At 57.7% G+C, this 20915-nt stretch overlaps 3 protein-coding genes across 6 annotated transcripts in view; 2 read left to right on the top strand and 1 right to left on the bottom strand.

The window, feature by feature from the left end:
* Positions 1-8921, top strand: part of ILRUN (inflammation and lipid regulator with UBA-like and NBR1-like domains) — a 154513-nt gene extending 145592 nt beyond the window's left edge. For both annotated transcript variants that reach the window (XM_034961890.4, XM_034961891.4), the window contains one exon: positions 8787-8921. In XM_034961890.4, coding sequence (XP_034817781.1) covers positions 8787-8840 — 54 coding nt within the window. In that variant the 3' untranslated portion in view covers positions 8841-8921. The remainder of the gene's footprint in view (positions 1-8786) is intronic.
* SPDEF (SAM pointed domain containing ETS transcription factor) lies at positions 8816-15479 on the top strand. Of its 2 annotated transcripts, XM_008960608.5 has the most exons (5): positions 8816-9251; positions 12083-12280; positions 13682-13729; positions 13848-13994; positions 14795-15476. In XM_008960608.5, the coding sequence occupies exons 1-5, from the start codon at positions 8816-8818 to the stop codon at positions 14971-14973; spliced, it is 1008 nt and encodes a 335-aa protein (XP_008958856.1). In that variant the 3' UTR covers positions 14974-15476. The 2 variants fall into 2 exon arrangements, with proteins under 2 accessions (XP_008958856.1, XP_054969462.1); XM_055113487.3 differs by lacking the exon at positions 13682-13729 and having other exon boundaries at positions 14795-15479.
* A 2552-nt stretch (positions 15480-18031) lies between these two features.
* PACSIN1 (protein kinase C and casein kinase substrate in neurons 1) overlaps positions 18032-20915 on the bottom strand; it is a 69248-nt gene continuing 66364 nt past the window's right edge. For both annotated transcript variants that reach the window (XM_003808536.5, XM_003808537.7), the window contains exon 10: positions 18032-20833. In XM_003808536.5, coding sequence (XP_003808584.1) covers positions 20724-20833 — 110 coding nt within the window. In that variant the 3' untranslated portion in view covers positions 18032-20723. The remainder of the gene's footprint in view (positions 20834-20915) is intronic.

Raw genomic sequence — 20915 nt, 5'->3', positions numbered from 1 at the left:
TTGCATGTTTTCAGCCTGGGAGGCGCCCCCTGCCAGATTCTGCTCTCCTACCTCTCAGCAGCCGGGGTTGGGGGTGGGTAGAAAGGGGCCTCCAGACTTGGGGAGGGAGAGGCTCATCCTTCCTCCCCAGCCAGGGACCTTAGTGTGACTCTGCTGGGGGTCGGATGGGACCAGGACCTCCCCAGGATTATGACGGCGCACCACCAGGATAAAGACCCCCCTCCTTCTCCCTCTAGCTCTGGCACAGGGGAGACGTGCCCAGCCCGGGGCTCCAGCGCCTGAGACTGGTTGCGGGGCAAGACCCAGGCCTCTCTGCTCCTGGGGTAGCAAGTTGCTTTGAGGGCTGCTGGGACCTAGCTCCTCCTGCCCCACCCTACCCTCTGTGCCAGGACAAAAGGGGGATGTGTCTCTGCTGACACTTCACAGGTGGGTACCGGTCCTGATAACCCCTTAATAACCCACTCCCACCCATCTCAACCTTGTTTGAAGCAATTTCTGTTCTTAGCCTGTCAGGACAGTTCTTTCTGGACTTTTCTCATCTGTGATGTTGGAGTCCTTCACTTTGTCCTAACACCCCTCTCCAAGCCTGGAGGTGTGCTCCAGGGCCTGAGGATCAGGGCGCAGGAATGTTTTTTCCCTTCAGCCCATCAAGATTTTACAGACCAACAACCAGGTGTGTGGAGGGCCTCTGCCTTCCCTGGCCTGTGCTGGGTCTGGAGGGGGCTGCAGAAACACGGCAGATAGAGACAGCAGTCACCACTGTGGACACACACCTCTTGGGAGACAGTGAAGCCTTCTCACATCGCTGTCCTGCCTGGTGACTTCAAAATCCAGACACACAGCTGTCTTTATGAGTCCCCGTTTCACTGCTGAAGAGGCTGAGGCCGAGAGGATCGGCCAAGGGGCCTCAGGCAGGAGCAGCAGAGCTCCAGTGACATCCGTGTGTTCTCATGCCCTCAACGACCCTGCTGGGCAGGGCTGTGGGGAGCAAGAGACCCAGGAAAACTCAGGGCCCCTGTCCTGTGGCCAGCTGGGAGGTACGGCGTATGCGGGGCTGGAGGAGGGTAGGGAAGAGGGAAGGTGCTGTGGCCGGCCCTTCAAGGAGTGTACCGGCGATTTGGGGGTGAGGACGAGACTGTGCAGAGAGGGGCAGCCATGTGACCCAGGCTGCATCACGGCAAAGCGGGGATGTGCAGGTGGTGGGGGCATGGCAGCCTTGGTGTGGCTAAGAGGCCTGACTGGGGCACTGAGAAGTGAAATGTATTTATATACACGTGGGCTCAACCAGGGCTGAAGGAAGACGTGAATGGCAATTTCTGGAAAGCCCTGAAGGTTGAGCGGAATTGTAGTTGCTATGGTGGGAAACTGGGTTCTGTCCCCGCCCCGTCAGCATGACTCACTGCAAGCCCCAGGTTTGTCTGGGCTGGGGTCCCTGCTGGCTGGAGGAGGCAGGGAGGCACTGCTGCTGGGGTGGGAGCCAGGCCTGATGGGCAGCTCATGAAGTGCAGGACAGCCTGAAGCTGGCTCTGCTTCTTCAGAAGGGTGGGCTGAGTCTTTCAGAGCCTCCAGACACCAACTCCAGGGACAGCCACACCCCTCATCCTGCCAAAAGTGTCAGCTGTAAATGGAGTATGCCTTTGCTTACAAGGGAGCCCCAGGTGTCCACCTCTGCGTCCCCACCATCCTTCTTTAAGTCCCCAAAGCCAGGCTGATGGCAAGATGAGGGTCATGGATCGTAAAATCCAGGCAGTGCCCGGGCTAGCAAAGTCCTCAGAGATGACCTGGCCTACAGAGCAGGAGACTGAGGGCTGGAGGAACCAGGGACTCACCCAGGGTCTCTCCTATGGAGGGAACAGGGCAGGGCGTCACCTGCATCTCCTGAAGTGGAGGTCTTCGTTCTTTCCAGTCCACATCCCCTTTTGGAGTAAACTCAGCCACGGTGGTCCACTTGGGGCTGCGGTGGGCCTCTGTACCTCCAGGCTGCGGGCACCTGTGCCACCCACACCCCACTAAGGCAACCGCTGTGGGGCTGGGTTGGCAGGTGGCCTGAGCAGAGGCAAAGGGGATGGTCAACAGGGGCGACCTTAGGAGCTAGAAGATGCTGGGTCTGCCAGCACCAGCAGAAAGGAGGGTGGAGCCGAGTCTTGAGTTCGAGTCCCTGCTCACTCACGCATGGACAGGTGCCCCGTAGCAGGTCACAGCGCCCTTGTCCGTCAAGTGGGAATAATGCTGGCTGCCCCAGCTGGGAGGGCCCGGCAAAGCAGTTTATTCAGTTTGACCTTCCTCCTGTCCCAGAAAGCGCTGGAAGTAGTGCCAGTGAGGGTGTGTGTGGACACCCAGGCTGCCCATGCAGCAGGGCACAGAGGAGGCTTCACTGATGCGATGTGTTCCTGCTGCCCGTGGGAACTGTGGGAAGAGCAAAACCACTGGGTTCCCCTGGCGCTCCACTTTGGCTTCCAGTGCCCCGTCCTCCTGCTATGAGGCCCCGCCCTCAGCTTCCACCTGCCTCCCGCCCCACAAAGCCTCACCCACTCCCCTGTACTTCCCCCAACAGACCCCAGCTCCTGGGCCCACTAGCTGGCTCCCCAAGGTGAAACTCACACAGATCAGGGCTCCTGAAGAAGTCAGGGGGACAGTTGGCCTGGACAGTTTTGTGCCCAGAGGAGGTGGGGAAAGCCCGGAGACCTAGAAGAAACCCACTTCCTCTACTCATGCTGAGTCCAAGACAGCAAGATCTCTCTCACTCAGTCACCTCCCTGCTCTCTTCTTCTGCCCTTGGAGACCCTGGGGAAGCAGGTGCTTGGAGATGGCCACAGTGGGGTGCTTGAGAGAGGGCAGGAGTTGCTGGCCCGAGGTGGCAGCCTGGACCCCCTTCCTGGGCAGCGGGGTGGTCTGTCCAGCGGGCAGAGGTGGTGCTCTGGGCAGTGAATGGAGGGCCGTAAGAAAGGGGTCTGGCACTTCTCTTGGGTCCAGCTAGTTTGAAGAGCAGTTTGAAGGGTGAGGTTGCAGCAAGGTCCTCCCTATGGAAGGGTTGGAGGAGCAGAGAAGGGGTGGGAGGAACAGCAGGGCAAGAGAGAGGCTGGGGCCCCAAGGGGATGGGGCAGGGCAGGGGTCAGGGTGTTTGGAGAAGCCAGACATGCTGCTGCGGCTGGGCCTGGTCATGGCTTTGGCTGGGACTTCCTGAGGCCTGGGTAGCCCAGCTTTTCTCCAAGGTGCTGACCAGGGCAGGCCCATGTGGCCCCTGCCCACTCTGCATGGCTCCTGGCCAAGACCTGGCCCCACCTCCACAGCCTCTGACTCCAGCCCATTTAAGGGGGCCCAGGGGCTTGGATGGATGGAGGGAGGGGCTGACAGACAGCTCAGTAGGCCACGTGGGAAAGCCAGAGGAGGTCTGTTCCCCATCAGACCTCTTCCTCCTGCAGTGAGGCCGGCTGGGGGCTGAGCAGCAGGGCCAGAGTGGCCATCTCTGTCACTCCCTCAGCGCTCTTCTCAATGGGGACTAAAGCTGGGGTCTTGGGCTCTGGGCGGGCTGGCATTGGGTCTCAGGATTGAGGTGGGGGTGAGGATACATTTACCCCACACCACCATCTCCCCAGGAGGTAGGGCCTGAGAGCCGGGACCAGGCAGGATATGGAAGACAGGCTCCAACCCGCACAGCGACCTGGGTCCTTAGCAAACGCCTCCCAGGTGACTCCATTCCCGGAAACTGTGGTTCGGGAGCATCAGGGAGGGCATCTTTTGCTGATGCCAGTTGGGGTGTGGGAGTGAAAACCTGGGAGGCAAAGGGTTCAAGGGGCACATTTCTAGTCCCGAGGGGTGAGAGTAGGCAGGGTAGTGGCAGGAAAAGCTGCACTAAATCTCTCCTTTTGGGTCCCTCTGCTCACTTTCCTTAATCTTCCTTCCTGGGGGAATGGAAGGAGCTGAGAGAAGGGGCCCAAGGTGGCTAATCCCCCTGGCCGCCACCCCACCAATCTGCTCCTGTCTCTGGGCCTTGGCCTCCACCAGCTGTTACCAAACTTTCTTTGTCTGGAGTGGGATCCGGGGCCTCTGGAGCAGGAGGGAGCCAGGACACGCTGAGCCTTAATCCAGACATGTGGCTTAATCCAGAAGAGATCAACTCGAGGTTTGGGAGCTGGAGGCATCGCTCAGGAGACGGCAGCCTGTGGGACTGGCAGGCCAAGGCTGCAGGAACGCTGGGGCCTGCCATCTGAGGACCCTGGACATGGCAGACGCCTGGCACGTCCCAGGACCCTTGGCCTACAGAGCAGTGGCCTGAGTGTCAGGAGGCCTCTGGTCTGGCCCTGGCTGTGCTGTGTGACTGTGGGCACCTCCCTGCCACTCTTTGAGCCTGAGCTTTTCCAGTGCACATGTGTCCCCATGGGTGGACCATCACTGATGGATTTAATCCTGGGCTGAATTGCATGGCACAGATGAGGCGAGCCTAGGAAGTCGCAGGAGGGAGCTATTAGGGAGGGCTCGCTGGGGCAGGAGGGCTTTGGGATGAATTGTGATGAGAAGGAAAGGGCATCTTAGAAAATAGCCATGTTGTGCCCACAGCACAGGGGCGGGTATGAAATGCCATTCTCATTAGAGCTTGGATTTGTGGTCACTATGTCAATCCCTGGTTCTGGTCCGGACCCTGCTGCTAATAAGCACATGAATCCCTTCCCCACTCTGGGCTTCATTGTTCCCATTCTATGAAACAATCACATAATATATGGCCCCTTCCAGCTCTGATTATCTGGGCTAGGTAGGAGGTAGACTCAGAGGTAGGCACCAGCCACTGGGATGGGGCAATGGGGAGCCATAGGAGATTCTTGAGCACAGGGGTGTCTGATGAAAGGGTGCTGCAGGGAAATGAACAGTGGGGTGGAATGAAGAGCCAAGAGGTGGGGACAGACTTTAGAGCATCAAGGAGCCCAGTCAGGAGGTGGGCAGATCCCCTAGGAAGATGGGACTGGCCAGAGCATGCACCTCAGAGAGAATGTGGTCCAGTGAGCAGAACCCACACCTGGCCAGGAAGAACCCTGGACAAGCTGCACAGCCTCCCTGAGCCTCACTGTCCGCATCTATAAAGCAGGGCTCTGGAGTCCACGTCACCCTGGCTGTGGGTAGGAAAGCGGGTGATGTGGGTGAAAGCCTGGACGTGGCACTGGTGCTCACTGCCAGGGGCTCACAGTGCCGTTCTCTCTTCTTCCCTCCCGAGGCCAGCCCAGAACCTTGAGACGCCTAGTTGCAGGTTGGGCACACCAGCCCTGGCTGCCTGACCAGTAAGCCAAGCCCCCCTACTCTAGGCCTGGGCTGCCTTGGGGACGGAGCATTCCCCACCACCCCCGATCTGCAGAGAGTCGAACCTTTCCTCCAACCACACAGTTAACCATTAACTTATTTTTCATCAGGGAAGTGTTGGAGCTAGGACCGAGGCTTGGTGGGGAGTAGATTCCTTGGCATTTAGGTACAGGGCAAGGTCAAGCTGGAATGTGGGGTGTAGAGGGTGAAGGAGCCTGAGCCAGGAGTCAAAAGACCTGGATTTGGGGATTTACCTCTCTGCACCTTGACTTCCCCATTAGCAAAGTAGGGATGAGAATAAGACCTGGGCCAGATGAGGTAGCTTGTGCCTATAATCTCAGCAGTTTGGGAGGCTGAAGCAGTGGGATCACTTGAGCCCAGGAGTTCGAGACCAGCCTGGGCAACATAGTGAGACCGTGTCTCTACAACAGATTTTAAAAATTAGCCAGGCATGATGGCACACACCTGTAGTCCCAGCTACTTGGTAGGTTGAAACAGGAGGATCACTTGAGCCCAGGAGGTCGAGGCTGCAGTGAGCCATGATCACGCCCCTGCACTCGACAGAGCGAGACCCTATCTCAAAAAAAGAGAGAATAAGGCCTGTGCTGCCTTTCTCCTGGCAAGGGGATGGATGTGAGGGCTTCACATGCACTCAGCAAATGTGTCAAGGATGTGTCATTATATGCCTTCCTGGCAAAAGCTGCCACCTGCCCTGCCCATTCATCCCCACCGACCCCACACAACCATGCCTGAAACACAGCAGCTGCCTCCTGTCCTACCTGTGGCTGAGGCCAAGCAAACAGGAGGGCCACAAGGGAAGCGAGTTCTGCTTCTTGGAAAAGCTTCTGTCTCCCTGGCATGGCGCCCAGGGTGTTGGCAGAGACTGTCCTAACGTGGCAGGCATGGGGGCTCTGGGGATGTGGACGGGGCAGGAGGCAGGCAGGGGGTGATGAAGGAGGGGTGGGGGGCTGCGGGGGGGGTCCCCAGGGGTGGAGCCACCTAGCGGGTAGGGCATGGGCACCAGGCAGGGTGGGGCCCAGGGGCAGAGTGAGCTGTTGGCACTGCCTGAGTAAATAATGTGGGCCCACAGCACACACGAGTGTTTGCACAGAAGGACTTGAAATGATTCCAGGTCTGCCCTCTGTCCCCCACATCCCCAGCCCCGCCTTGGTCTCTGCCCACCCCACCCCACCCTGACCTTTTCTTCCTTGTCACTTAAAGGAGCCCTTGAATGGGAGAGTTGAAATCAAAGGGAACACCCTTCCCTCCTGCTGGCATTTTCTCCACCACAGGAAGCTGCAGGGCTGCCATGTAACACTGGGAAGGTTGGGCACTGTACAAGGAGGGTGGGCAGAGGAAGCTGAAATTCTACCTAGGCTCCATTCGTCAAGCTATGCTATCCAGGCGGAAGGGATGTCATTTTCTGAGTTGTGTGAAATTGAATGGGCTAGCTGTGGCCCTACCGAAGTGGAGGTGTCTTCCAGACTGGGTTCTTTCCCTTGTCCCACCTGCAGAAGCAAATGCCAGCTGCATACGGAGGCTGCGCGGGTCAGTCTCACAGGGTAACTGGAGATGGATCAGGGAGCCCCCTTCCCCGCCTGCTGTCCCAGTAGGGCACCATAAATGTCACTGTTAGAGAGGATTTCAGTGCTTTGATTAAAGCCTTCCCCCCAACTGGCCAGTTACCTTTAAAGCAAAGATCCTCAAATTTGAACATGCACGAGAATCACCCAGAGGCCAGTTAAACCAGACTGCGGAGTCTCCCCCAGAGCTGCTGATTCAGTGGCTGTGAACCACCTGAGAATTCAAGTTTCTAGCAAGCTCCGAGGTGGCGCTGGTTCTGCTGGCCCAGACGGCACATTTGGAGAACCACTGCTTGAAACTATAAATAACCCTCGAGAAAGGACACAAATTAACTTGCCCTTAACAGGTTTATCTGCTCCTTTCCTCCTCCCTAACTGGTTCTCTGTATTATTAGGAGCGTATATCTGTTGGTAATCTTCTGCCTCTGGCTTGACGTATTCTTTGTGTGTGTGTGTTTTTTTTTTTTTTTTTTTTTTTTTTTTTCCGAGACGGAGTTTTGCTCTTTCACCCAGGCTGGAGTGCAGTGGCACGATCTCGGCTCACTGCAGCCGCCTCCTGGGATCAAGTGATTCTCCTCCCTCAGCCTCCCGAGTAGCTGAGACAGGAGAATCAGGCACCCACCACCTTGCCCAGCTAATTTTTGTATTTTTAGTAGGGACAGCGTTTCACCATGTTGGCCAGGCTGGTCTCGAACTCCTGGCCTCAGGTGATCTGCCCGCCTCGGCCTCCCAAAGAGCTAGGATTACAGTCACGAGCTACTGCACTGAGCCTGTCTTGATGTATTCTTAAGTCTCAGGCCCCCACGTCACTGCCATCCCAGAATGTCCTGGGGTTTCAGTGCTTGCGCACCTCTCCAGTCCCCCTTCTCACCCAAACTGTGCACTCTGCTATTGGGTTCAGGGAAAAGGGCCTGGGCAAAACCAAGCCAGGGCGGCCCGTGGGGAGCAAGGCCTCTGACTGCTTGTGTTGAGGCCAGATGGCTCCCCCGGAGGGCCTTGGGGCAGCAGTGAGGAGCAGGTGGCTGAGTTGCTAAGGGTTTTAGGTGTTCCCTGGAGCCCTGCCCCATCTCACAACCACCCTGGCTCCTCCTGGAAAGCCTGGCATGTGGCACTGCCTCCGGGTGGCCGCATGCTCCTCCAGGCATCGGGGAAAGTAGAGAGCACTGGGAGCTGGAAGGGGCCCTGGGGGCAGCACCTTCTGAGGGAGGGTAAGGGGAGGTGGGTACCATGCACCCAGCCTGGGGTATTGGGACACACACACCTGTGAGCTCTTGCTCAGTGGCCACCTTGAGAGTGTTGAGTTTACTTAGATCCCCCAGATAGCCCTGTGGGAGGGCAAGGGCTGGCCTACTCCCCGGCGTGTGGGAGGGTTTCTATCCCGCCTTGTTCCTCTCGTCTTTCCCCTGCTGGTGAAGATGATGGCCACCTTTAGGATGGTGGCCTCTGCCTGCCACTTCCACTCCTATCCTTGTTAAGGGCAGAAGAAAAACAAGCTTTGCTATATCAGGAAAGATTTGGACACTGAGGGCCCCTTGTTCCCACCTCAGTTTGCTCATCTGCCAAATGGCGCAATCATGCCTTCCATTGTGAGGGCTGAATGAGGTCAGGAACCTCAGAAGGCTGTTTTAAGCACAGTACATGTGTGGAGCTTTGCTGCTCCCAGCCAGCCCGGCTTCCTTGGGGATTGAGGGAGCGATCTATTTCCAGTCCTGCACCCACTCCCACCTCGCTGTCTTTCCCAGCCAGAAGGCCTGTCTGCCCAACCATGTCGTGGCTGCCCAATGACCCGGAAGCCCCCAACTCTGTCCCAGGCCCAGCCCACTGTCCACAGGGCCCCTCATTCCCATAACCAGCTTAGCGGCCCCCACAGGGATGGAGAAGCAGTCAAACCTGAGTCCTCTTTCATTTCCGTAGACACAGCCGCCAGCCCAAACAGCAGCGGCATGGGCAGCGCCAGCCCGGGTCTGAGCAGCGTGTCCCCCAGCCACCTCCTGCTGCCCCCCGACACGGTGTCGCGGACAGGCTTGGAGAAGGCGGCAGCGGGGGCAGTGGGTCTCGAGAGACGGGACTGGAGTCCCAGTCCACCCGCCACGCCCGAGCAGGGCCTGTCCGCCTTCTACCTCTCCTACTTTGACATGCTGTACCCTGAGGACAGCAGCTGGGCAGTCAAGGCCCCTGGGGCCAGCAGTCGGGAGGAGCCACCTGAGGAGCCTGAGCAGTGCCCGGTCATTGACAGCCAAGCCCCAGGGGGCAGCCTGGACTTGGTGCCCGGCGGGCTGACCTTGGAGGAGCACTCGCTGGAGCAGGTGCAGTCCATGGTGGTGGGCGAAGTGCTCAAGGACATCGAGACGGCCTGCAAGCTGCTCAACATCACCGCAGGTGAGCCCTCTCCATGTGCCTGCTTCCGTAAGACGGGTCACAGGCAAGGCTGAGGTCGCTGGGGTGGGTCGGGGCACTGCTGGATGGACTCTGGCCACCTCTGGCCCAGCCTCGGGCAGCTTTGGGAATGCTGGCACTTCTACACACAGTCAGCTGTGAGCCTGGGCCAGGAAGGTTTCTGTCCACCTCTAGTGTCCCAACCATGCCAGCCTAGGGTCCCCACTGGTAGGTGCTGGATGATATGAATTCAAGCTCTGTGTCCCCCACCTCCTCTTGGACTTCGCTCTCCGCTCATTCACTCTGCTCCCGCCACACTGGCCTGTTTGCTGTTCCCACAACATTTGCTACGCTGCTGCTTCTTCAGCCTAGAGCGCTCTTCCCCCAAATATCTGTGTGACTCACTTCCTTCAGGTCTTGGCTCAGATGGCACCATCCGCATGAGGCCTTCCCTGACCCCTCCATTAAAATTGCTGCCCATGAGCACAGGACATGGTAAAGAAAACAAACAAAAAAATGAAAAATAAAAGAAAGAAGAAAAATTTCTGCTCACATCCCTACCTGCTGTTCTCACCTGCTTCCTCTCATAGCACTTACACTCCTCGGACGTGCCGCACCATATCTGTTGATCTCGCTCACTCTCTGTGTCCTCCACTAGAATGTACACTCCACAAAGGCAGGGATTTTCATTTGTTTTGCTCATCAATCCATCCCCAGATGCTAGGATAGCACCTTGAATATAATTGATGCTAAATAGACAGTTGTTCAACAATAAGCATTTCTTTTTTTTCTTTTTCTTCTTCTTTTTTTTTTTTTTTTTTTGAGATGGAGTCTTGCTCTGTTGCCCAGGCTGCAGTGCAGTGGTGCAATCTCGGCTCACTCACTGCAAGCTCTGCCTCCCGGGTTCAAGCCATTCTCCTGCCTCAGCCTCCCGAGTAGCTGGGACTACAGGTGCCCGCCACCACGCCCGGCTAATTTTTGTATTTTTAGTAGAGACAGGGTTTCACCGTGTTAGCCAGGATGGTCTCGATCTCCTGACCTCGTGATCTGCCTGCCTCGGCCTCCCAAAGTGCTGGGATTACTAGCGTGAGCCACCGCGCCCAGCCTCTTCTTCTTTTTTTTTTTTTTTGACAGGGTCTCACTCTATCACTGAGGCTGGAGTGCAGTGGTGTGATTTCAGCTCACTGCAACCTCTGCCTCTGGGTTCAAGCGATTCTCCTGCCTCAGCCTCCTGAGAAGCTGGGATTACAGGTGTCTGCCACCACACCCTGCTAATTTTTATATTTTTAGTAGAGACGGAGTTTTCACCATGTTGGCCAGGCTGGTCTCAAACTTCTGACCTCAGGTCATCCATCTGCCTTGGCCTCCCAAAGTGCTGGGATTACAGGCATGAGCTACCTCTCTGGGCTGAAAAGCAGTTCCTAATATGCCAAGCCTTATTCTAGGACGGGGGAATTGAGTGGTGAACACAACACAGCCCCTGTGTTCGAAGGGCTGACATGATAGTGAGGGACACAGATCACAAATAAATAGAGAAATGTGTCACTGTTCTGGTGGGACGGAAGGCCCCGATGAGGAGGGGACCTCCTAGGGCCTGGCATACATGTGTCTGTCAGCCAGACCTGGAAGGCGTGATTATGGAGCTGATGCTGTGGGTGGCGGGGCTGCTGAGTCTCTAGTCCTCTGTCCTACTGTCGCCTCTCCAGCTTCAGGCAGTCCTGACCCATGTCCCTCGTCTTCAGGCCCTGGCGTTGCAGCACTGAACTCTGTGCAGCTTTCCCTGGGAAGCAGGGGTCTTCACGCATCCCTCAGGCCCGGCCCCTGCCCCCAAAGCCGCCCCGTTGACGTCCGCATTTGAAGCTGCTCCTGCCGATGCCCCAGGTTTCCCAATGCCCATGCCAGGCCGACTCCAGGAGTTCTCCCACAGACCTCCTCCCCACCCACAGGGCTAGGGAGGGGAGGGCCCTGCTCCCTCAACAATGGGAACAGAAACAAATGGCTTTGACCTCGGGGAGGAAAATGGGCTTATTAAGTAGGGGCAGCCCAGCCTGCAGGTCACCCAGCTGGGACACTGGCTGGACCACGGCGTTCACTTGGAGGCCCCATTTTGACCATGCCCACCAGCCTATCCCCCACCTATAGGCCTATGAGGCTCACCCCAGAGCAGCACCCCAGGGGGACATCTAGGACCTAGCCAAGGGCTCCCCTCCTGGCCTCTGGGGCCTGTGGCTGCCCCATGACCACCCTGTGCCCTGCCATTTACTTATTCAACACATGTGCCTGGAGCAGCTCCTGTGCGTCTAGCCCTTTATTCCGTGGAGGACAAGGGGATGGAGTGCCCTGTGCCTCAGTTTCCTCATCTGTAAGATACAGGGGCTGGAGAGAATGGTGGGGTTCTAAGACTAATTCCCAGGTAGGTGTTTCTCTGGTTCCTTGAGGGGTTTGGGAAAGGCAAGAAGTACCTGATGGAGAAGCCCAGGTGTTTCTGGTAGAGTGTCACTGTCCCTCCACGGCTGAGGCTCCCTCGAAAGGTCCTTTGAAGAGGCTGGAGGGATCTGGGAGGACCCAAGGCCTGGGTGAGGCGGGCAGTACAGATGCACCAGGTTACCCTGCCCTGAACCAAGTTCATTTTTTAGGGCCCTGGTTCCTTCCTCTCGCCCCACTCTCTTCTTGGGTACCCACTTCCACAGGGGCCCTCAGGGGCCTGTCTGGGGCTGACCTATCCCCATCCCCAAGAGCACATGGTCTCAGGCCACAGGTTCCCATGGGTGCCCCATCACAGCAGGGTGGTGCTCTCAGGCCGCCCCTGAGCTGAGGGGATGCCTCTTGCCCAGATCCCATGGACTGGAGCCCCAGCAATGTGCAGAAGTGGCTCCTGTGGACAGAGCACCAATACCGGCTGCCCCCCGTGGGCAAGGCCTTCCAGGAGCTGGCGGGCAAGGAGCTGTGCGCCATGTCGGAGGAGCAGTTCCGCCAGCGCTCGCCCCTGGGTGGGGATGTGCTGCACGCCCACCTGGACATCTGGAAGTCAGGTAGGATGTGGCATGGCTGGGAGCAGCCCCTCCCAGGCTCCAAGCCAGGGACAGGATGCTGGCTAGGAGGTTGCCCTCTGCTAGGGCAGCAGCCCCTTGGCCCCCAACTGGACTCCACTCTGAATCTCAGCCCCAGTTTCAGCTGCCTCCTGGATCCTGGTGCACTCTTCACCCCAACCCACTCCCAGCCCTGGTCAAGGCCCCAGAGCTTTGGGACAGAGCACCTGGGAGGTTAAAAGGTAGAAGTCAGACTGTGAGGATGCAGGATGTCAGAGCTGGGGACAAACGTGGATACTAGGAAGTCCTTTTTCCTTTTAAAATTTTGTTTGGTTTTCTTTGTTTTTTTTTATTAAAGAAGTAATAAATGTGCATGTTATAAAATAGACCACAGTGAAAAGTAGTGTACCATGAACAGTTTCCCCTTCCCGCTCCCGACCCCCAGCTTCCAATCCCCTCCCTAGAGGGAACCACTGTTACCAGTTTCTTGAGTATCTTTCCAGGGAAAGTCTATGAATATTCAAGCACATATACATATATGCAGTTCTTATTCTTTTTTTTTTTTTTGACATAAGTAGTAGCAGAGTATTACACTGCTCTGCACACCACAGTATGTCTTGGGTATTGCCCCTGTCCATGTCCACAGTGGCCCTGTTTTAATTTTAGTTTTTGTTTTTTGAGACAGGGTCTCACTCTATTGCCCAGGCTGGAGTACAGTGGCACAGTCACAGCTCACTATAGCCTCGACTTCCCGGTTTCATTGGATCCTCCCACCCCAATCTCCTGAGTAGCTGAGTCTACAGGTGCACCACCACACCCTGCTAATTTTTGTATTTTTTGGTAGAGACGGGTTTTCACCATGTTGGCCAGGCTGGTCTCAAACTCCTGGGCTTGAGCAATCCACCCACCTCGGCCTCCTGAAGTGCTGGGACTACAGGCATGAGCCTCCACGCCCGGCCTGCCCTAAATTTCTAATGGCTGCGTGTCAGCCCCTGAGTGTCTAAATTGTCTTGATCTCAGTGGGCACCCACTGCTGCCTGCACAGTGCTTTGGAGGAGGTGGTGCCTGAGTCAAGGAGTAAGAAACAGGACCCACTCATAGGACCCTGAGACCAGTGCCCCGCCCCAGCCCAGGCAAGCCCCCATGTCAGATGTCCTCATCTGAACAAGGGGTTGCATGCAAGCCCTTTACGGCCCCTCCCAGCTCTGAAATCCTGAATTTTCTTCCAGGAAGCAGCTTCTTGTAACCAGCTTGCCTCCCCAGGTTGGCAGGAGGCAGGGAGCCACAGGGGCAACCCCCAGCCACAGAGGGGCTCCTGTGGCCCCACAGTCCCACCCAAACGCCTCCCCTCCTCCACCCTCGGGGCCTCTCCTGGGTCCCCAACCCCCTCTCCTTGCCCTGCAGCGGCCTGGATGAAAGAGCGGACTTCACCTGGGGCGATTCACTACTGTGGTGAGCCAGGCAGCGGCAGGGTGGAGGCGGGGGCTCGGGTGGGGTGGAGGGGTGGCTGCCACTGAAGCAGGGACTGGCCTCCCATTCCCACTCACCACCACCCTCCCTGGCCACCCAGCCTCGACCAGTGAGGAGAGCTGGACCGACAGCGAGGTGGACTCATCATGCTCCGGGCAGCCCATCCACCTGTGGCAGTTCCTCAAGGAGTTGCTACTCAAGCCCCACAGCTATGGCCGCTTCATTAGGTGGCTCAACAAGGAGAAGGGTGAGCAGGGTGCCCAAGGGGCGCTGCAGGGCCAGCGAGCATGGAGGTTGTGGGGGCTCCTGCCAGGCACGGTGCATGGGGGCAGGGGCGGGCAGAGGGGTGAAGCTGATCCCCACCTTTGTCCTAGATGCCAAATATGCAGCTCTCATGGGACAGCCCTGGGGTCTGTGTGCAATCTGTGTCCACATCTGTCTCCTGCTAGACTCTGTCTCACTTAGGAGTTTTAGTACTGCACAGCGCCTGGAACGAGCTCCAAATCCACTCTCCCTCCACCATCTCATATTAATTAATCCTGCCAGAGAGGGCTGCACAGGCCGAACTGCCTGAGAATAGCAAAGAGGTTGTTTCAGGCTTGGGAACTACAGAGACAACTGTAATGGGGAAGGGATGCTCTTGCCAAGTGAGCCGTGGGCACTGCTGGGAGCCACACAGGACTTTGCATTAGGTCATGCAAACCCCACACAGAAGCAGGAGTTGGCAAGGGCCAGGCCTGCAGGGCCCCAGGGAACGCACTAAGGTACACAGGCTCACCTGTACCGGGAGGTTTGTGACTCCAGAGTATTCTCTGCCATTCACTGGGGCCTGTGGCACCTGCTTTGCACACGTCTCTTTAACCTCACCGCAACTACACCTTGGGAGTAGGCATTTGGGCCCCCACACCCCGCCCCACCCGAGCAGGGGGAGGCCTCTGCACGGGGTCCCTTGGTTCGCCACGAGGCTGACCTGGTGGTCTGCGTCTTTCTCCTTCTTGCCACCTCACTCATACCACTGGCTCTCTCGGGACCCTCCTGCTCTTCTAGGCATCTTCAAAATTGAGGACTCAGCCCAGGTGGCCCGGCTGTGGGGCATCCGCAAGAACCGTCCCGCCATGAACTACGACAAGCTGAGCCGCTCCATCCGCCAGTATTACAAGAAGGGCATCATCCGGAAGCCAGACATCTCCCAGCGCCTCGTCTACCAGTTCGTGCACCCCATCTGAGTGCCTGGCCCAGGGCCTGAAACCCGCCCTCAGGGGCCTCTCTCCTGCCTGCCCTGCCTCAGCCAGGCCCTGAGATGGGGGAAAACGGGCAGTCTGCTCTGCTGCTCTGACCTTCCAGAGCCCAAGGTCAGGGAGGGGCAACCAACTGCTCCCCAGGGGGATATGGGTCCTCTGGGGCCTTCGGGACCCTGGGGCAGGGGTGCTTCCTCCTCAGGCCCAGCTGCTCCCCTGGAGGACAGAGGGAGACAGGGCTGCTCCCCAACACCTGCCTCTGACCCCAGCATTTCCAGAGCAGAGCCTACAGAAGGGCAGTGACTCGACAAAGGCCACAGGCAGTCCAGGCCTCTCTCTGCTCCATCCCCCTGCCTCCCATTCTGCACCACACCTGGCATGGTGCAGGGAGACATCTGCACCCCTGAGTTGGGGAGCCAGGAGTGCCCCTGGGAATGGATAATAAAGATACTAGAGAACTGACATGTCCCCAGTGTCTGCGCAGTGAATGGCACAGCCCCGAGGTCATCAATGGTCAAATGCGGCTGTGGTCACAGGGCCTGGAGTAGTCAAGGGAGGTTTTCTGGAGGAGGTGGCTTTGGGCTGAGCCTAAAGGGCAAGGGATAATTGATTGGTAGATGCTTCTGGGAGAGAGATAGTGAGGCTTCAAAATCAAGGAGGGGCTAGAACAGCCACCTCATCTTCCCTGTCGCTGTTCGGGCTGAGAGGCAGGCGGCAAGGCCGGTGCTAAAGAGGTTCTACATGCAGGACCGGAGTGGGGAAGGCATCTTTCGCATCCTTTTGCTCTGTTGCAGAGCAGGGCTTTGCAGCTAACAGGGTGGAAGAGAGGTTGGTTGGCTCCTGTTTCTGTTTCCTGAAGGCCTCAGCAGTGCTGTCTGTGAAGATGTGAGCTCCTGTGAGTGGGTGTGAGACCCCCGTGCGTGATGGGAAGAGGGTGTGCATTGGTGTCTGTGGGCATGCTGGGGGTGACCAGGACCCACCACCCACTCTCCTGGGCAAAGCAACTCATCCAGCTTCCTCCCACTTCCCTCACATTTATCACCCGGCTCAGTGTCCTTATGGTCTACTATGGGCTAGGTGCTTTGTCATTTATCTTCCCAACAAAACTATGAAGTAGGGGCTACTCCCCCATTTTGCAGATGATGAAACCGAGGCTCAGAATGGTTAAGTGACTTGCAGATGGTCACACAGCTGATTGACAGAATAACTCATACCTGTCTCTCCCCAAGGACAGGGCTCTCTCTGCCCCTCCAGCCCTCCGGCTTTCTGACCGGTCAGCACCCTTGGTCCTCTATCACCCTTATCCTCTGAGGCCTGGCTGCCAGGAAACAGCAGGGGAGCCAGCACTATCCGGACCACCAAGGGTTAAATGCTACCCTGTACAGCTGCCTTCTGCCCTCAGCAATTTTATTGTCTTCAGAAGAAAGTTTGCTCCTGGCAGTGAGCAAATAGCACCTTGGCATCTGTCAGCTGGGATTGTACTGCAGGGAGGAGGGGGCCCTGCCCTAGGCCTGTGCCTCGCTGGGCCCCTGCTGTGTCTCACTCCCTTGTAGGAGGAGTGTCGGGGGGAGACTGGGACCCTGGCCAGAACCAGGCTCTGCTGAACTTGTTTTGTCTCCAGCCAGCCTGCCCTGCTCCCAACTGAGTCCCTGGAGACACTTGCTTATATGTCCCCAGCTGGGCCTGGGCCTGGAAAGGCCTCAGATCTCAGGCAGGGGTTGGACAGGAGGATAGGTATGGGGAGTAGAGGCTAGGAGTACAAAGCTGGAGCAGCTCTGGAAAGGGTAGATGTGGGGGCCTGAGTGAGGCAGCAGCTCCCTGCCCATGAACCTTGGCAGGCACACGCCCATCCAGTGACACCTTGTGAGCTGGCAGCGATCTGCAGATCTCCCTCCTCCAAACACCTCCCCAGCAGAACCCCACCTGGCTGGGTATTCTCTGACCCTTCTCCATGGGACCCCACCCTCAGGGCTCCCCATCACTAAATGGAACAGCCTGTGTAGGTAAGACAATACAACAATCTTTTGTCTTTATTTGAAGATTTCTCTGTTTGGCTAAAAGCAGGGCTTCACATAGAGGTAAGTTTGGAGGAGTAAGGAAGATGGGGTGGCAAATAGATTTAGGAGGAGTAAGGAAGATGGGGTGGCAAATAGATTCAATCTCCATCTCAACCTTTCTCCCTGCCTGGCACACCCTGAGGTTGGGGGCAAGGGGTGTCAGGGAAGGGACAGGGGTATATTTGCCCCGAGTAATGGGCTTGTGTGACGGCCCTGCCAGGCTGCCAGGGCCAGAGGACCCTCAGAGAGACATCTCACCAGACTGGGGAAGCTGAGGCCCAGGTGAGGGTGGGAACACAGTGAGCTGATGGTGGAACTGGGACTGGCCCTGGGACTTCTGTGCTACCCTGGAAGAGATCCCCTGGAGCTGGATGCAGGGGGAGTCAGGGAGCTAGAGCAAGGACTGGGCTAGGGGCTGGCAGAACAGCCAAGAACCCAGAGCTCTGGTCCTGCCCATGCCCCTGAGAAATTCTCCCTAAGGAGCCCTCCCACGGGTCCCACACAGAAATGCATTCAGAGCCAGGCGAGACGCAGGAAGGCGTGGCATGGCCCAACGTCACCACACAGGGAGCTTGGCACTGCGGGCAGCCAGGAACCATGGGCCTCAGCAGTCACTTTTAGAATTCTGCTTTAAAAAACAAAACCTATTTGAGGGCCTCATTCACTCTTGATCCATGAATGTGGAACCCTGAATGCCCCAGCTCTCCTGGTCAGGGCCTGTCACCAGGCGCCCGGAACCTGAATGGGCCAGAGCTCCAGGAGCCTCCAGTATCACCCTCCCCAGTCCAGACAAGACCCAGGCCCCTGCAGGGTGAAGGGACCGGCTCTCAGTGGCCTAGTCTGTGGATGGTGGGCCAGGACAGCACCCAGTCCTGCTCGGGCACCACCCCTACCCCCCTGCATCCCAACCACAAATAGCTCTCAGAGGGCTCAGAAACCCCCAGGACTGAAGAAGGTGCACAGACTCAAGATGACAATGGGCAGCCAGGTTGACACAGTTCTGGATTTTATCCACAGTCATACAATCACAACTGATATATATATATATTTGTATTTATATACTTTTAAATTACACAATCATGTACAAAACAGGTGCATTGCTGAGACCACAGCACTTCTCGGAGTTTCACAAGTGTCGGAACTAATGGAGTCAGGAAGCCTAGGGCGGCAGACGGCGGGCGGTGGGGCAGCCCTGGTTCCTTGCAGAACCAGGCCGCAGAATGGTGGTTAACTGGGGACAAAACACATTACTCGCCGAGCCCCACCAGGGCGGGCCCGTGCAGCATCGAGGGTGCGGGCAGGGGCTACAGGAGGAGGCCGTGGGCATGGCAAGGGGTGTGGCCCCCACACTCGGTGTTGAGTGCCCTGACACCAGCACTGGCAGGTAGGGCTGGGCCCTGGAGCTCAGGGGGACTTCCAGGTAGGAGACCCTCCCGCTCTGGGGCCCTGAGGACCTGGGGACTGAGAGTGGTCCCAAACAGGGCCCTGGAGGTGGCTGCTCAGGACGGAGGGGGTTTCGAGTCCCTGCCCTGGAGTGGGCAGCTAGAGTGCTAAGAGGGACAGGCTGGAGTCCACCTGGGGCTGCAGCCCCTCCCCAGGTGCTGGGAAGCCGCTGGCACAGAGAGGGGGAGCCCAGGCCCCAAGGTGCAGATTGCCAGCTTCCCACCTTTCCAAGGTAAGCGATGAGGGACAGAGGCCTCCAACCCCAACTCCTGCCTGGGGAAAGGCTGGAGAGAGAGGCTTCTGCACTGGAGCTGGGAGGACTGCAGGCTTCCAAAAGCTTGCTTCAGGCTCTGAGGAGCCCAGGACACACCTCAGGCTGCAGCTGAAGCTCAGAGACCAGACAGTGATAAGGAAGGGGGTGCTGATGGCAGGAAGGAGGTCTGCCTGTCCCTGGGGTGCCATCGCCCCTGGCCCTGAGGGAGGCCTGCCCCAGCTCAGGCCCTGCCAGAGTGTCAGGACCCTCCGTGCCCACATGAAGAAGGTCAGAGCCTTGAGGCTGGGGTCTACTACCTCCTAACAGTGGGCTGTTGGGAGAGGCAGCAGGAGCAAAGGAGGACTGAGGGGAAACAGGGCTGGGCTGGCTCTCTCTCTTTACCTGGAGGCCCAGGAGGCCAGGTGTGCAGGAGGGAGGAGGGCATCTGCGGTCCAGAGGCCTAGAAGTGGCATCCACTGTAAGCAAGTCTCACCTGGTGCTGCAGGACTTCTCAGCTCCTTGCCCCAGAGGTCCCCAAGAGACTTTTCTTCCAGCTCCCCGCCCTCATGGGGTTTTGTCCAACCCTGGTCTGCTTCCCAAGCCCCCACACCCTCTCGTGTGGTACCTAGCACTCCGGCACCACTGCATTCACCAACCAGCAGGTGGGCCCTTTGCTCCCACCCACCCCCAAAGGTCCTTTCACTCTGACCCAGGTTTGGAGACACGGAAGGGCTGCCAGCAGGGAGAATGTTGTTCTGGGGGCTGTGGGGACAAGGAAGAAAAACATGTGACTATCTTCTTCCTGAGGGCCAGGGTTCCTCCTTTCTGCCGAACTCAGCTGCAGGCTCTCCCCTGATGTCTCAGGCTAGAGGCACCCACGCGGCCTTCACGGGCTCCCCAGGCAGGCCAGAGATGAGGACAGAGGAATGGTTAGGCCAAGAGCCTTGCAGGTACAAGGCTTGGCCTCATGGAGGCTGATGTGGAACCCAGTGATTTTATGGTTTTTGGATGGACATGGAGGGAGAGTGGGGGGCCAGGGGAACAAGATGACCTCCTCCCCAGCAAATGGGAGGAGGCTGCTACTGTTGCTGGCTTTGCCGTAGGTTTGGGGGTCCCCACCCTAGGCCAGGGGACTTTTGAGAGGGGACAGGTCCTCTGCAAGTTGCTGAGGGGGTTTGGATCTGCTGAAGAGCCGATGCTCAAAGTGCTGATAGCTGGAAAGAAGGGCCTGCGTAACAGGGTCTTGGTCCCTCAGATGGGCCTGAGGCTGGGAGGGCTGGCACAGCCCGGGCTGAGGGCCTGCATGCCCTTCATTCACCCTCCTGTACCCCAGTGACACCATGACTTCCTCCATCTCACCCCTCTTTCATGTCTGGGGGACCCCTGGAAACCTCCATGGGGGAGGAGGGTGACCGTTCCTCCTCCAGTCCCACCGGTCCCAAGGGACGTGGCTAGGAGTAGAAGGGTGCTCCCCGGGGCAGAGTGGAAGACTAAAGATGGGGAAGCCTCCCTTCCAGGGGTCTGGAGAGGAGGCCTTTGAGAGCAGGGTGGTGGAGGAAGGGAAGCAGGGCAGGGGAGGAAGAAGAGGTTAGGAAACCAGGCCAGGGAATGGGGCAGGTGCCGGCAGCCTGGAGTGGAGTGGGACGGAGGGAGTGAGGCAGGGTGGAAGGGTCAGGAGACATCCATCCCTCAGGGCTCAGGAGACTCTTTGGTGGAACCCGAAGAGCAGATGTTGTGATGTTGGGCTAAGTCCTAAGACTGTTACCTACCCTGGGGCCACCCCAAGCCCCAGCACCCCAGCCTCCAGGTGGCCCTGCAAATGCTCTGTCTCTGCATACTTTGTTTTGTTCTGTTTTGACTTTTAAAAAAATAAAACCTTGATCGGAAAATATGTCTGGAACTCTATGGCGAGGGGAAGGAGACGAGAGTGGGAGGGGAGGGGAGGCAGTGGGGAGGAGTGAGGGGAGTATGGAGGGAGGGGGCCTCTAGATAGCCTCCACGTAGTTGGCAGGGTAAAGGCCCAGCTGCCCGCTGTCCAGCCGCCCACGGCACCAGCCCTGCTCATCCTCCTCGCCCAGCTTGGTGAGTTCGTCTCCTGGGAAAGAGAACACAGGGAGGGGCTCAGAGAGAAGGCTGCCCCTCCCTCAACACACCGGCTGCTAGGGGAACCCTCCAAT

This window comes from Pan paniscus, chromosome 5 (assembly GCF_029289425.2).
Source record: "Pan paniscus chromosome 5, NHGRI_mPanPan1-v2.0_pri, whole genome shotgun sequence".
Taxonomy (NCBI): Eukaryota; Metazoa; Chordata; class Mammalia; order Primates; family Hominidae; genus Pan; species Pan paniscus.
The sequence above is the reverse complement of the archived record's forward strand: the minus strand, read 5'-3'. Positions and strand labels throughout refer to the sequence as shown.